The 15,734-nt window shown below is 44.8% G+C and overlaps 1 protein-coding gene across 2 annotated transcripts in view; it reads right to left on the bottom strand.

Moving 5' to 3' along the window:
* Positions 1-12,464, bottom strand: part of LOC144106334 (salivary peroxidase/catechol oxidase-like) — a 39,487-nt gene extending 27,023 nt beyond the window's left edge. The window contains exons 1-2 of one of the 2 annotated variants that reach the window (XR_013308975.1): positions 12,193-12,464; positions 11,359-11,525 (exon numbers count right to left, since the gene is read on the bottom strand). Coding sequence is in view for 1 of the 2 variants with exons in the window: in XM_077639112.1 (XP_077495238.1) it covers positions 11,359-11,525; positions 12,193-12,203 (178 nt within the window). In the remaining variant the exon portion in view is untranslated. The remainder of the gene's footprint in view (positions 1-11,358; positions 11,526-12,192) is intronic. The other variant, XM_077639112.1, reaches the window with a different exon arrangement.
* Positions 12,465-15,734: the final 3,270 nt, after the last annotated feature.

Raw genomic sequence — 15,734 nt, 5'->3', positions numbered from 1 at the left:
TGCGATAGAGTTAATGGGTTAATACTGATTAATTCTCGGCTTGCATTCACTGATACCTAGGAGTCCTCAAACCAATCCTGCCGCAGTGGTGGAGCGGTTAAGAGACGCGCCATGCAGTGCGATGGCAGGTGCTGCCACCGGAAGGGCACCTGCCATAGCGACGAATCATTACTTTGACTGCCTCTTGCCACGGCGGGCGGTTTCCTCACAACCCGATGGGCAGGTTTTGATGACGTCACAAGCTTACGTGATATAAACAGCCCACCTGCCACCTAGATTGCTTCTCTGGGGAGCTTTCGTAGATTCTTTCTCGCACGGCCATTGACAGCGACGACGACGCCGGCTTTTCTGCGGCACAGCCCTTACAACAATAGTCTATAGACAGTCTATAGACTTCTCATACACTCTATTGCCTTCTTATAGATATTTATTTTTGTCTATTCCTAGTTAATAGACAAAAGTCTGCTAAAAGTGTATGGCTATACGTCTATAGACTGTCTATGGGATTTATATTGCCTATAGGCTGTTCTCTAGAGTTTGTCTATAGAGAGTCTATAGACTTTAGAGACAGATGTCTATGGATAGTCTATAGACTCTAAAAAATTTTGTAAGGGAGGGCCCTTAACGCTGTCGCGTGAAAACAATGTAAGCAAAGACTGCCGGAAAACTGGACAAGCTGCGGCTGCGGGAAGGCGGTTCGCAGATAATTCGCAGATAATTCGCAGATACCCGCCGCGGTGGCTCAGTGGTTAGAGCACTCGGCTACTGATCCGGAGTTCCCGGGTTCGAACCCGACTGCGGCGGCTGCGTTTTTATGGAGGAAAAACGCTAAGGCGCCCCTGTGCTGTGCGATGTCAGTGCACGTTAAAGATCCCCAGGTGGTCGAAATTATTCCGGAGCCCTCCACTACGGCACCTCTCTCTTCCTTTCTTCTGTCACTCCCTCCTTTATCGATTCCCTTACGGCGCGGTTCAGGTGTCCAACGATATATGAGACAGATACTGCGCCATTTCCTTTCCCAAAAAACCAATTTAAAAAAATCGCAGATCGTGGGTTGAGATTCGACAGGCGGGATGTGCTTGTTTTTTTCTTATCAATTATATTTAAGCGCTAATTTAATTACGCTATTATTCTCCAATTAATTAACACCGCAAATTTTGGAAAAAACATCCACTGTGCTCTATGGTTTCGGTGTCTGTTAGCTTCCGTCATGTATGTCGTAACGAGCACCTCTGTTTCCTTCACTTGTCTGCTTAATCGGAGAACTACAAAGGAATATAACCGACAACGTTGAGGCAACGGAACGGGTTCCAAGAAGCAAAGCGTAGCAGGGTGCACGTAAAAGAACCCCAGGTGGTCGAAATTCCCGGAGCCCTTCACTACGGCGTCCCTCATAGCCTGAGTCGCTTTGGGAGGTTAAACCCCCATAAATAAATGAAGAAACAAAACGTAGTAGAGGGCGGCAGAGCGTCAGCTGAGCAGTTGAAATTACGAATGGTTTGCTGGGACTCGGAAGTAGCGGATAGCACAGGACAGGGTTAATTGGCGACCTGTCGCGAGAGGCCTTCATTATGCAGTGAATGTAGTTTGAATAGAAATGACAGTATAATGAGATCGATGGCAATTGTTGCCTGTCATTTGCTTTGCTTGACTACACATCATGACGGAAGCCAGCAGTCACAGAAACCAAGGAGCATGGGGGATGCTTTTTATCCCAATTTGTGGTGCTGATTACTCCGAAATTAAGTGTTCTTATTTTATGACTTAAAGATAAGTGATAAGAAAGCAGGAGAAAAACAAGCACGTGCCACCGGTTATATCCGAACCCACGACCTCCGAATTTCGCCTCCAGTGCTCTACCAACTGAGCTACGGCGATGATTTTTTTTGTTGTTGTTGTTGTTGTTGTTGTTGTTGTTGTTGTTGTTGTTGTTGTTGTTGTTGTTGTTGTTGTTGTTGTTGTTGTTGTTGTTGTTGTTGTTGTTGTTGTTGTTGTTGTTGTTGTTGTTGTTGTTGTTGTTGTTGTTGTTGTTGTTTCAAATAGCCATAATAATAATAATTCTTCAGTCTTCATAACGAGCACCTCTTTCTTCTTCCCTTGACTAGATCTTGTTAGTTTGGTTGGTCTAATGAAAATAGATACACGCGATTAGGGTCGCAGTATGACAGGTAATGTTCACATGCTAGATTTGCGTAGTTGAACCAATGATCATGAAACGAAGGCGCTACACCTACGCGAGCAGATGAAAAAAAAAAGCGTGCAGCAGATGTGTACACGTGGAATCTTGCAGCTGGTTTGCACTGGGAGCTTTTTTCAGCAGACAGGAAGTGTTCGCAGAGCACTGAGCTGATTTATTGCTGGTCGGTTTGCACAGCCAAGCTTCCAGAACAGAGTCATGCTCTGGCAGTTGAGTTATTGCACCCCCATTTCGCTGACGAGGAAAAATCGGAGGTTGTTGGTGCGCGGTTTTTTTTTCATGAAATATCGAGAAAAAGAATGCAGGTTTTCGAAACCAATTTATGACCCGTTAAAGAGTCCGATGTTGCGCTAGTTGGTTTTCCGACAAATTATGCTTATTTTTTTATCCCAAACACGGCAGGACACAGAAAGAAACAAAGGCAAACACGGGCGCCCGTTTCTTTCTGTGTCCTGCCGTGTTTGCGCTAAAAATATGCACACTTTATTACCCGCCTTTTGAAAGTATGATGAAGGATGTAGCATAGATCCGATTATCGAGTTATTTTATTCAACTAAAATTCCTGTAAGCGGATGCAGACCATTTATTAGAGCGACAGCCCCTTTATTACACTTCTTTACAGCACTACTTTGCATTTGTTACAGCAATATCATCTGATTACAGTTCGCGTAAGGGGACGGGGAAAACTCCATGTTTCTATTGGTAGGAAGGTCCAAATTAAAATCCGTTAATGTACGAGCCTATACGAATTCGGCCGGATAATTACTAACTGGTCTATTCCTCTATGTTTGGAAGCAAGAAAGAAGACCATTCTCTAAACGGCGACACATACCCAGAAATTCTGGGCAAGCTCATTTTCCAATAGAGTACAGTTCATGAAGACAATTTTTGTTTATTGTATTATAGCGATCAATATGAGCGATGGGCAAATTTTAAAAGAAAAATTTTGCTGCGCGTTGAAAAAATTGACAATATTCTCTTCATAGTACCTTACAATATTCCTCAGTTGCATCACAATTAAAGTTTATGTTCATCAGTCCTGGACTTGGGAGCATGCCGTACTAAGGAATTTAATTCTTATATTCCTAACGGTAAATTTTCCAGTAATCGATCGCAAAGGTTCGCTCCTAAAAAGTAGAAAACGTCTCAAATAATGAAAACATGAAATTTCAAAGGTGTGCAAGCAAAGAAAAAAACATTTTTCAAGTGTATAATTGTCAAAGTCGAAAGTCAGTAACTGACACGACGTTTTAGGAATATGCCGTGGTCAGAACAAGCTCCATTGCCTCGATAAGTGGTTAGTCGAAAAAAACTGGCCACAATGCAATGTTTGGCATTTTCTTACGTGATGTTTTTGATTGTTATTGATAATTTTTACTCCAGCGTTACCAGCTAGCAATGCGGGAAGATAACAGGAACAACAAGCCTAATTGGAGCCTTAAAAAGCTCTATATTATTGTAACTTATATGGGCTTTCAGGTATAAAATGATTAAGGTGTTAATTTTTAATTGACCACTACCACAAATAAAAAATTTCAAATCATTCCCCTACGCTTTCCTTGTTTTAGCTGACTGATGTCTTCCTTTCCTGGAGACAGTCTTCCTTTCCTGGAGACGCCACTGTCTCCTTTCCTGGAGACAGTAGCGCAGAGCAATGCGTCATCCCGCCAGTAACGAAAGAATAAATAAAGAAAGCCTTAGGAGCAATGCAAAAGGGAAAAGCCGCTGGTGAGAATCAGGTAACAGCAGATCTGTTGAAAGACGGAGGGGAGATTCTGCCAGAAATACTAGCCACCCTGTATACGCAATGCCTTATGACCTCGACCTTACCAGAAGCTTGGAAGAACGCATACATTATCTTAATTCATAAGAAAGGAGACGCCAAAGACTTGAAGAATTACAGACCGATCAGCTTACTGTCCGTTGCTTACAAGGTATTTACTAAGGTAATCGCTAATAGAGTCAGGGCAACCTTAGACTTTATTCAACCAAATGATCAGACAGACTTTCGTAAAGAATATTCCACAATGGATCATATTCACACTATCAATCAGATGATAGAGAAATGCGCAGAATATAACCAACCCCTGTATATAGCCTTCATTTATTATGAGAAAGCATTTCACTCAGTGGAAACCTCGGCAGTCATACAGGCATTGCGGAATCAGGATGTAGGTGAGCCTTATGTCAAAATACTGGAAGATATATATAGGAACTGTACAGCTACCATAGTTCACCAGAAAGTCAGCAATAAAATTCCAATATGGACGGGCGTCAGGCAAGGAGACACGATCTCGCCAATGCTATTCGCCGCCTGTTTACAGGAGGTATTGCGAGGCCTGAATCGGGAACAGCTGGGGATAAGAATTAATGGAGAATACCTAAATAATCTGCGACTCGCGGATGACATTGCCTAACTGAGTCACTCACGAGATGAGTTGCAAATCATGATCAATGAGTTAGACAGGCAGAGCAGAACAGCAGAACAGTGGGTCTCAAAGTTAGCATGCAGTAAACCAAAGTAATGTTCAACAATCTAGCAAGGGAACAGCAGTTCACAATCGGCAATGAGGGCAATGAGGCCAGGGTTAATTGGGGAGACATAGGAGAGGCCTTTGCCCTACAGTGGGTGTAGTCAGGCTGATGATGATGTCTTCCTTTGTAAGTGTTAACTATGTCATTTCCTAGTTCACTGAGCCCTGTCTTAACTTCCATCCTATTTTCTAATCACCTCCCAAACCGCCTGTCTGTTTTAACCAGTCCAGTCTGAACGAGGCGAATGAAGGAATAATGAATTATCCTGAGCATAGAGCCTCTAGCAACACGTCTATTGTTAAATAACGTTTCCTTCTTCGATGCTAGGACAACTAGCAACTATTTTAGGCAACGTCACAGACACGGCGCAAATTGACTGCAGTCCATATTTTCCAAAACACGTCTGTTTCAACGCTCGCTTAAAATGTCGTTTCGGTACATAGCCCCACAGGCTCACCGCTTACGGGCTACAGCAAAAACACGCATTGCGAGCTAAGATAAAGACACGACAAGCAGAGCTTCAGGTCGCGGAAGAAGTGATTCACAGTGCTCACGCCGCCGCAGTTTCCAATAATTCATCCAAAACGAGCCAGACGCAAGAGATAAAGTTCCGTACCTACCATTATTATCTTTCTTTTAGAGCGAAAGGTTTACTACGCCAGCCAGCGAGCCATTTCGGCTCGTCGCGCACTTCAGCCGTATGCCGTATGCCGTGGCCGACGAACGACCATGAGCCGTCGCTGCCTAGCAACGCCGCAGCCGCGCTCCAACAGATTGTAGTATTGTCTTGTATTGTATTGTAGTCGTTATGGAGAGCGCGAAAGAGACGCAACAACGACAGAACGAAGCGAGGAAGAGACAACGCGCTCAAGAGACGCCAAAAAAACGCGCCGCACGACTCGAGAAGCGTCGTAACGAAGATGCGGCTAGCAGGAGTCGTGCCACGTCCCGGAGTGACTCTTAAACAGCGGAAGAGACCGCTTTGAGTTCTCGAGAGCGTCGGAATGAGACGCTGCGTAAACGACGTGCAGAGGAAACGAAGCTTTCGCAATTCAACTGGGGTCAACCAGAGCTAAATCACAGCCATTTTTTTTTCTAATCCAATATGGCTTATGCTTTTTCGTAGTCTACCATCATTCGCCAACACCAGCAGCTGTTTCGCCGCTCCCTGCTCCCCCAGAAAAGCGCCTGCAATGACTTCGCCACTTTTAAGCTTTGTTTTATGCCGATAAAAGTCCCTGACCAATAACGACAAAAAACAAAAGCTCAAGTGCGGTTGTCGCACTAACTGTTGCACGTTCGAGCAATGTTAAACGCCCTTTCCGGCCGCCACAACGTAGTGAACTGGAGCGCAAAACGATTGCCTGAGGTAGTGCAACTCCGACAGCTCTACGCACATCAGTGCGTGAGGAACGTGTGCGTGTTCCCGTTAAAATAAAATACCACTAGCAGTAGTTTTCGTCGCACCTGCTGCAGTTGAAGCGAATTATCAAAGCACGTACGGTGTTCCTTTGGCTAAATTTTCACTGATGGCACCTTTCTTCTTTTCTTCTCTCAGTCCTTGCTTTATCCCTTCTCTTACGGCGCGGTTCAGGTGTCCAACGATATATGAGACAGATACTGCGCCATTTCCTTTCCCCAAAAAACCAATTATTATTATTATCACCTTTTTATCTTCAGTAAACCTCTGAGACACCACGATGCCAAAATTTCACTAACTTTTCACTTAGGAAACTCGCGGCAACGCAGTTAGTATGACATGTTAATTGTTAAACAGATAATACTGATCCCACAAGGCGGCTCAGTGCTTTTGGAGCACGGCTGCTGATTCCAAGGTCGCGGGTTCAAATCCCGGCAGCGGAGGCCGTGTTGTTTCGATGAGGGCGAAGTACGCAAATGCCCGTTTCTCCTTTTCTCGTACTCCCTTGTTACACTACGTTACTTTTAATGTCTTATTAGTGCCCTGATTAAAATTTCTGCATTGATTGCAGTCAACTTGCTTTTTGTTTGATATTTTTTCCACCTTGATTGTGGCTTGAATTACTTAATAACTCAATACTGACCCTGTAACTGATTCTGCTACTGCAACTATTTTCGTCATGTGCTCCTTTCTAGTTTTTAAACTTGTATAACTGCGTTATCAGTTTATGTACATACTCGATTTTTCCAATTGTTGTCACGGTTGTATGCATAGCTCGTAGGTATGATTGGTTTATGGTTTATGGGGGTTTAACGTCCCAAAGCGACTCAGGTTATGAAAGACGCCGTAGTGAAGGGCTCCGGTAATTTTGGCCACCTGGGGTTCTTTAACGTGCACTGACATCGCACAGTACACGGGCCTCTAGAATTTCGCCTCCATCGAAATTCGACCGCCGCGGCTCGGATCGAACCCGCGTCTTTCGGGCCAGCAGCCGAGCGCCATAACCACTCAGCCACCGCGGCGGCTCGCTCGTAGGTATGAATAGTACCATTCACAGCCCTTCCTGTTACAATGCATGATAGGATTCACAGTATCAAACAAAAAAAACTAATACTGAGAACGTTTAGTTCTGACAGAAATGACAGCGAGACCTTTAGTTCCTGTACAAGACTCATATGTCAAGCAGGGCCTTGCACGTCATGCGGAGCCTTGCATGTCATTCAAGGCCCTGCATGCAGACAGAGAGAGACATTAATTATCCTTATTGAGGCCATGATTTAAATACACGCTGCATTTAATTGCACTTTATTTAATTGCATTCAAAAATTGAACATTTCATTATTTCTTCTGCCGCTGAATTCAAACTCCTGTCGTCAAGACCACACATGACTCCGTGATTACCAAATGCAAGCGAATGACAGTGCAGCCCACACTCAATGGTCCGCGCCCAAAAAATAACTGTCTACGTCGTCATACTTTGCTAGATAAAACAGCTGCGGTGGCGATACGTGTACAGTCCAGCCTTGTTATAACGAAACGGTTTATACCAAAATAATGGATACAACGAAGGAATGACCGTTCCCCTTCGAAGCTCGGTTAGCACTGGCTATAACGAAGTTACTGCTATAACGAAGTAATCGCCTGGCCCCTTCAGCTTATTCCATTTTTGGGCCTTTTCTATGCATTTTCAAGGAAAGTACCCACTTTGTCAATATAACACGGTAATCTGTCGATGCAGGCCAACTTGAATTTTCGTGCGATGATTCTTTAAAACTTTACGGCCCACGACACAAAAATGTGCGAGCGCATTAAAAATATTATTTTGGATCCTAAAGCAAAAATGCACATGTTCTGGCCCAGCTGAAACGTTTTGTGAGGGTTTAGAAAATAAATCTGTCCAGCTAGTTCGGGAAAGCACCTAAGAATGGGCCTCTCATCGCTTTATCAAAAGGGCGCATATTTGGAGACTTCCCAGATGGCTTTGAAGGACTCCTGCTCGATGCAAGAAGTGCGACGTTTACTTGTGTTTTTACCATGAGATTGAAATTTTTACACTTTTTTTTTCATACCAAAGCATAGGTATCTACAAACTTTTTGACATCTGCTGTAGTGACACTTTCATCAGTAAAAGGCCAGCCCATTGTGTGGGTTCACTTTTCCAACTAGGGATTTAATTTCTTTTCGTAGTTTGATATTAGACGTTATGTCAGACAACCTTAAAGACCAATAATTGAACAAAAACTCAGAGATTCTCGTTTAGTTTGTTGAGGGCTATAAAGGGTTAATATGGCTCACAAAGCTAATGCACCATGGAGGAACGAAAGCTAAAGGGAGGCCATTTCTATTCGAGGTGTACGACAGAAAACTCACAGGACGGCTACGGCTATGTACCATGCTGTTCAACGATAGCTGTTTAGGCGTCTAATTGTGGGGATATATTCCTGGCGCACTGGTGTAGTGATCAAGTGATCCACCCCTGCACTGGCAGGCGGCTGTTACAAACAGAGCCACCCGTAGGCTTAAGCGACCCAGGTTAACGGGGACATTACATGGTCGTTCTTCATATTGCAGTTGTGTAATTCAGTAACTAATACAAGAGCTTATGATTCAGTTTCCGAAATTTGGATGCCCTGGACGCGCTATATAGTCCAAAAAATGTGATCGAAATTGAGAACGGGGAACTCCTCCCACCGGCAGCGACCGCCATATTGACTACTCTCGTGACGTCACTAGGGCCTACACGGAGCAACGTTGTCTGCTCTCGTCGCTGCAATGTGCGCCGCGAGGTCTCATTCCCTCATGTACTTTTTTTGTACCATCATTTTGTACCTTTTTGAAGACGTTTAGCTTGAACTTGCTCTGAACTGTAAATATTATTATAACGCCGGTAATTTCTGTTTATGTTGTAAACATGGATGATGTGTAGTGCTTTTGTTTTGTAGTATTTACATTGCTTTTTGTTTTGATTGTGATGCTAAATGTTGAAATGTTGTATTTAATTCATGTTGATACTTTAGTTTTTGTTTCGACTGCCTCACCTGCAGCTGTCTTGTGAAAAACTGATGCAACACGCTGCCTCGGAAATGTGGGCGTAGGGTGCCTCTCAAGCTGCATTCAAGCAGCTTTTTTCCCTGCGTCCTCTCTCTCCCGGTGATACCTGTACCACTAAGAGCGAGAAATAAACTTCAACTTTCGCGGGCGATTGAGGTAGCAGTCATCTCCCATATATGAGTGACTGGTGCCGTAAAAGCGTTAATAATAGTAACGCAGTTATTCTTTGGTATAGGTAGGGCCCGGTCACGCTAGGCCGATGCGACGGCGATCGGCGGTCGGTTGTCTGGTCGGTATGCAAATGCCGTCGCTGACGCACCGGTCTGTCACGCTAGACCGACGACGACGCCAGCACGATCATCGACCCCGTATCGCAGTAGTGTAAAGAGTGAACTTGGTGGGAACTGGCCGAGTGTGGTGGGAGACTAGTTGGTATGACATTCTATAAACTTAAGAACTTTAAAACTTATTGAACCTGATCATGCTAGTCACGGCGACATACGCGATGTGCGTGTACAGCGAAGATGTGCTTTCATTCGGTGCCTGCGCATAGAACCTATCGGCGAGACAAGAGACACGGACAGAAAACGCCTCACGACGGTGCCGCTCGTCGCTCGCCGCCGTCGCCTAGGCTTGTGCGGCCGAGCGAAAGCTTCACGCCCGGTGAATAGACGGCCCGAAAAACTGCGCTTGTGTACCTTATCCGTATGAAAAAAATGAAACGAGCGGCTACATATCATATATTCATACTTTCTTACTAATCAGCGGGGAACTCTTGTCAGATTCTTGAATTTCGATCGACGATGGACCGCCGGCCCCTTTCGTGACGAGGCCTAGCGAGTACGCAGGATTCGTGTGTGCGATTTCGGCGATTGCGGAGAGTGAATTCGCAAGTTTTAGCGCCTGAAAATAGCTGTCGAGCGTAGTTTTGGCTACAGTGCCCTCAAAACGACGACTGCCTATGTGGCAGGGCGCAAGTACAGCAAGGGGGAAGTGTCGATATGTGACCCGGTCTTCACAGCATGTGCTGAAGGCAGCGGCAGCCGGCAGCAGCCGTCGGCGTCGACCGTGGACAACAAATCTGGTTGTTTTCATTAATTTAGTAATTTGCGAACGTATATTTAGCAAAAGCGATTTAAAATCAAATATAGTTGACATAAGAGGAAGCAGATACAATTAAGCAGGAAGCGCCGGTCCTACGCGATGCGTTTCCGAAGCAGGCGATATAGCATCAGCGGCGCTTAATTATTGCAGTGTTATCATAGTGTGCAAATGAGTAAAAGTAGAATTTGTGAGCAATACTGCATAATATTTAAGATAAGGATAACCCACCTGGCGTTTTATGCCACGCAAACTAACGGTACTGTTTGCGCACAGCTATGTAAACAACCTCCGCGCGGGGATGCAGTTGTCGCAATCGTCGCACTCCTGGGGCACAGTGCGCACGCACAGTAAACGCTAAATGCTGTACTATTATTTTCAAGCCCTCGTTTAGACGGCGGCGACTATTCATCGGTGCGGGCAGTGAAAGCATTCGAGTCGCGTAGGATTTCGCAACTGGCTTGGTTCCTGCAAAAGGGTTCAACGAGCCTAAGGGAATGTATGTTGGACTTACAAATGCACACATGCAGCTGGGAAGTCGTCTCATTCGACACTTTTCCCTCCTCCTTTCGTGCTTCAAGGTTACTCTGGTGTCACCTTGGGATAATTTGAGTTTAATTATCGAGCTGATGAATAGCGGACAAGAAATTCGTAGCTAGCTACAAAACTTCGCGGCTTTCACGGCGCACATCGGCGAAGCCATGCACGGTATGTTGTGAGACCCAGGTTGCTTCTCCTTGGCGACCAGTCATCAATTTATTTGCCACCTTCCACAGTGGCCAGTTTTCTCACAATCCGTTTAGAGGTTGTAATGCCGCCGCCGCAAGGTCACGTGACCTAGGTGGCCCACCTGCCTCCTAGGTTGCTCTCTGGGGACCACCTGTCGGAGCCATGGCCGTGATTTTTCACCCACAACGCCAACACCGAATTTTCTGGGGAACGGAGCCTTTAACGCTATCTAGTTAAACAAATGTGACGCAACGGCCTGTCTTTACTCTTTCCCTTCTTCCACGTAATGCAACCAATAAAGACGTTTAAGCGATAACAAACCCACCAGTGTCTTTTCCCTCCGCTTTATCTTGCTTGCTGATGGCTTCCATTGCACGCGCCAGCGTCTCCTTGGCTTCATCTGCAAGTGCGTCCATTGCTTCGCTCGAGAGGCTACCGCCATCTGATGTTCGCACAAGGGTGCCTACCCACAGACATACGATGAGCAGCATGCTGGAAAATTTGAAAAAAAAAATGCAGAAGGCATGGAAGCATTCTTTTACACTTTTCGTCCACCATAAAAAGAAACAGTTAATCAGACTACGTTTACAGCGTTTCCAGCTTGAACCCAGAGGTACAGTTTACTAAGCAAATTACGCGTAGTCCAGAATTGATTACAGCTCTGATTTGGCATGCCGTCTGCTAGACTATTCTGTCCTCAAGGAATGTACGTCGAACACGACATATATCGGTCGCCTATTTTCCAATGAATAGCAGTGAATGTCGTCGTTTATATTAATATGAATAGAAATGAAGTGTTTCCATCGAAACATGTTTGATTCGAATTAAACGCCGGTCTTTATTCATTTTATCCGGCTGTCCTCCAATTGGCCGCTTGTGTCAACAATGGAACAAGTGTACTAACAGGCCCAGCTCAGTGCCACGTTCCCTCTAAGAATATTTTCCAGAATTTTCAGTGCAATACACAAGGCTGTGGCCGTATGCCACTGGTCGGATAAGCCGCAATGCTCGTACCGTCTTGGACAATCTTCTTTTTTTCTGAGGCAGTGCTTCTCAAGGACAAAAAGTATGGTGGGGCAGCCTAAAAAGACTGTAAACAATTAAACCCCTGCCTGTGCCACTACGTATAACAGGCTTACTCTCCTCAAGGACAGCTTACCTTTGCCGCATGGCTTCCGCTTAAGTGGCGCTGGCTGGGCTCTCTGGACGCCAGTTCGGCCTGCCCGCTTATATCAGCCGCTGCCTCGCTCCGCGGGTTGACAAGGAGAAATGATGGAGATAATAAAAAACGCGCATGCAGATGGCGTTCGGGTTGTCGGTGGTAGTGGTTGCACCGCACTTTACAGCTGCTGACTCGCCTTATACCCGTCACCGACCCTGCGGGCAGCATGGCTCTACGAAAGGTCCGAAGTGTACGCTGATGCATTTTCTGCGCCAGCTGACTAAGATTTCTTTTTTGCGTTGTGCACCTCACCAAGCCTCATCGCAACATCTGTGCGCTCTCTCGCTATGTACGCAAGGAAAAAATAATAAAAAATGAACTAGTGAAGATGTGTCAGTGATGTCGACGGCCAGTCCTGAACCGCTGGTTCCAGCAGGAGCTGAAACCGGCTGTGGTTAAACTTTTTGTTCCCTTTTGTCAGCTCAGGCAACGAATGCGATGTTTGACGTCACGCTTGTCAGTTGGGACAAAAGTATGCCCGTCTTACCGCAGTTGCTCAACATGTTTGTGGCATGTAGGCTTAATTGCAAGGTGAGGGCAACGGCTAACCCTGGACCATTGGCTCCGGTAGGCGCTGAAGCCGGTTGTTAAATCAAGATTTTCTGCCCCTCTTGCTTAACTGAGGCAAATCATGCGACGTCTCATGTTATGCGTGTCAGTTGCATGAAAGCTCAGCGTGTGAGAAAATAAAAATCGCAAAGACGAATCTAATAAATATAGTTGCCCCTGACAATGAGCTTAAATGTGCTTTAAGCTTAAAGAGCTTAAAGTGGTAGGGCCGCAGCTGGATGACGCCATTTTATCAAATTATAGTTACGTCTGTCAAAAGGCGTAACAGTGACCTCCACTAGGGGGTGCGCAACATGAAGTCAGTGTATTATGTCTATGACCGTCATGTTCTCAGTATAGGAAAATTAACTTTTGGCGCTCGTGACGACAGTGAAAATCTCCCGCCACATCTTAGTATAGGTGAGAAAGGCGAGACCTACGTGTGAGTCATGGCCTCCGAGATCAGGCACGCAAGCAGGGTTTGCTGAACCCCCATGATCATTGCCATCTCGCCTAGTCATGGAGGCCATGTCAGTGCACGTTAAAGATCCCCAGGTGGTCGAAATTATTCCGGAGCCCTCCACTACGGCACCTCTTTCTTCCTTTCTTCTTTCACTCCCTCCTTTATTCCTTCCCTTGCGGCGCGGTTCAGGTGTCCAACGATATATGAGACAGATACTGAGCCAATTCCTTTCCCAAAAAGGAATTTAAAGAATGTCTCTCGCGCTCGAAAAGACATTTCGCCGCGAACATGGTGAAATCGGGCTGGATTTCGTGGCAATTAACGCCCATGCACCTGGAGTCACATAATGCAAGGAGCCGCATCCGAACACAAAGTTCGAAGGGCGTTTCGATGACGAGCAGGCTCCTCGCAGGATCTTGCGGCGGCCGCGGAATCTACGGAACGCATGGATTTCAATTCCGAAACTTCATGAATATAAATTTCTCATAACCTTTGTCCTTTACATAGCGAAGCAGCAATATTAATGCAAGAAAAAATATCTGTTTCTTCGGGTCCATAAAAGCGTAATTAGGAAAACGCATGAGTATTCGTTAGCCTTTAAAACCGTAGAAATTTTAGCCGTTTATTGTGACAGTTAGCATCATGGTCAAAGTTATCATGCGAATTCGAAAATTACGAGGACATCAATAACCAATCTGACCGACCTTGTTCATTGAAAGCCCGGCCCACACAGCGTTTCCCAACAAACACTCTCGGATATTGGGTAGTTCACTTGACGCACGATCTGTGGCTTTCATTTGTCCTTTTCTTTCCTTTTTTAGCTACCTGCTTTTACTTCTTCTTTGAACCAGACCAATGCCCTCTTTTAATTTTGTTGCCGCTTTTACAGACGGCAAAAATACACATTTTCGTATTTATTTCTGCATTCTTCCTCTATTATTCTATCCATATGGTGCTGTCGCAACCGCAGCTTGGCCCAAATACATATCACGATTTCTGCAATCGCAGTTTTATTCTTGCAGGATAGACTGTCTTTCTATGCGTAAAGGTTACTATCTGTGATTGCGCAACTTGTTTATTTGGCTTGTATGACATATTATATGCAGCAACTTTAACTTAGCTATGTAGATTCATTAGAAAATATGCGTATATTTAAGTAGATTCTGGTCATGTTTTGTGTATACATGCGGTGACCATTGCTTCCAGCGACGCTTTTTTGCCCTTTCTCAAGCTGTATCTTCGCATTTGTGATATTCCATTGTACCCTCGCATTTATGATGTATATTTTGTAGAACTGCTTTTTCTATAATGTATATTTTGTAGAACTCCTGCTTTTTCTATGTGCGCTCTGTTGCGACTATAATTTCGGTGCAATCACTTACAATACTCGACCGATCCCAGCTGCACCCACGCAATGCATTGAAACGAAGGACAGCGTCACTGAGGTATTTTCCTGGACGTTGCATATGTACAAAATTGCAAACAAGGTTCTTGAATGACAAATATTCATTAAAATATTTATGCTCAACTTGATTATTCATATCAGAGACGTGCACTACTTTGCTGGTTTCCAACTGATATGATTCTAAAATTCAATAAAACATTTTCTATACTTACAAGATAGAAAAAAAAATATGGAAGCATTGATATCAGTTATTTCTGCCACAGCTTTTGGGACATGCGAATATATTCTTTTATGAAAAATACATATTTTACTTGCGTGGACAGTGCGTACCGTTCAATAATTCGTTTGCAGCATCTCATACGTAATAGCATTGGCAATGGCAATGCAATTATGATCAATGTATTTGATCCCTCTACGAATTCCATGAGGAGGAGGGCGCGCTGCAATATGAGCCCCCCTCGAACAAAATTTCTGGCTACGCCACTGTTTACTAAAGGTGTTTGCACAGCACGCAGTGTGAACTAGTTTAACTTATAGTTAATTTCTTTTCTAAGATGCGACCAGCCGAGGTGGATCAGTCAGTGGCTTTGGCATTCGGTTGCTGATCCCAAGGTCACGGGTTCGGCCACTAACTCGGTGGCCTTGTTTCGATGGAAGCATAATACAAAAAACACTCTGTGCTGTGCAATGTCAGCGAACGTTCAAGACCCCCAGAGGGTTTAAATTGTTCCGGAGTCCTCCACTGCGGCGCCCATCATAGTCTATGTGTCACTTCGGCACCTTAAGCCAAAGCATTTTTTTTCTATGATAAAGATCCCGAAGCAATAGAAGAGAATAACTAGGCGCACTGCACCACAATTAGACACGCCCTCTAAAAATTGTCAGGCATGTCACTGCAATCTGTTTCATGGTATTCATAACTGAAGTTGGCACAAACAGCAAAGGTCTCCTTATATGTGTTTTATATACTACACGAGCAATATTATGCAACAGGTTTTGTTGCTTACGAAGCTACATACAGCGCACAATATCTGGACATACTTTCACAAATAATTTTTTGAA

This window comes from Amblyomma americanum, chromosome 10 (assembly GCF_052857255.1).
Source record: "Amblyomma americanum isolate KBUSLIRL-KWMA chromosome 10, ASM5285725v1, whole genome shotgun sequence".
NCBI classification, from domain to species: Eukaryota; Metazoa; Arthropoda; class Arachnida; order Ixodida; family Ixodidae; genus Amblyomma; species Amblyomma americanum.
Note: the sequence above shows the minus strand (reverse complement) of the source record. Positions and strands in the feature narration are given on the sequence as shown.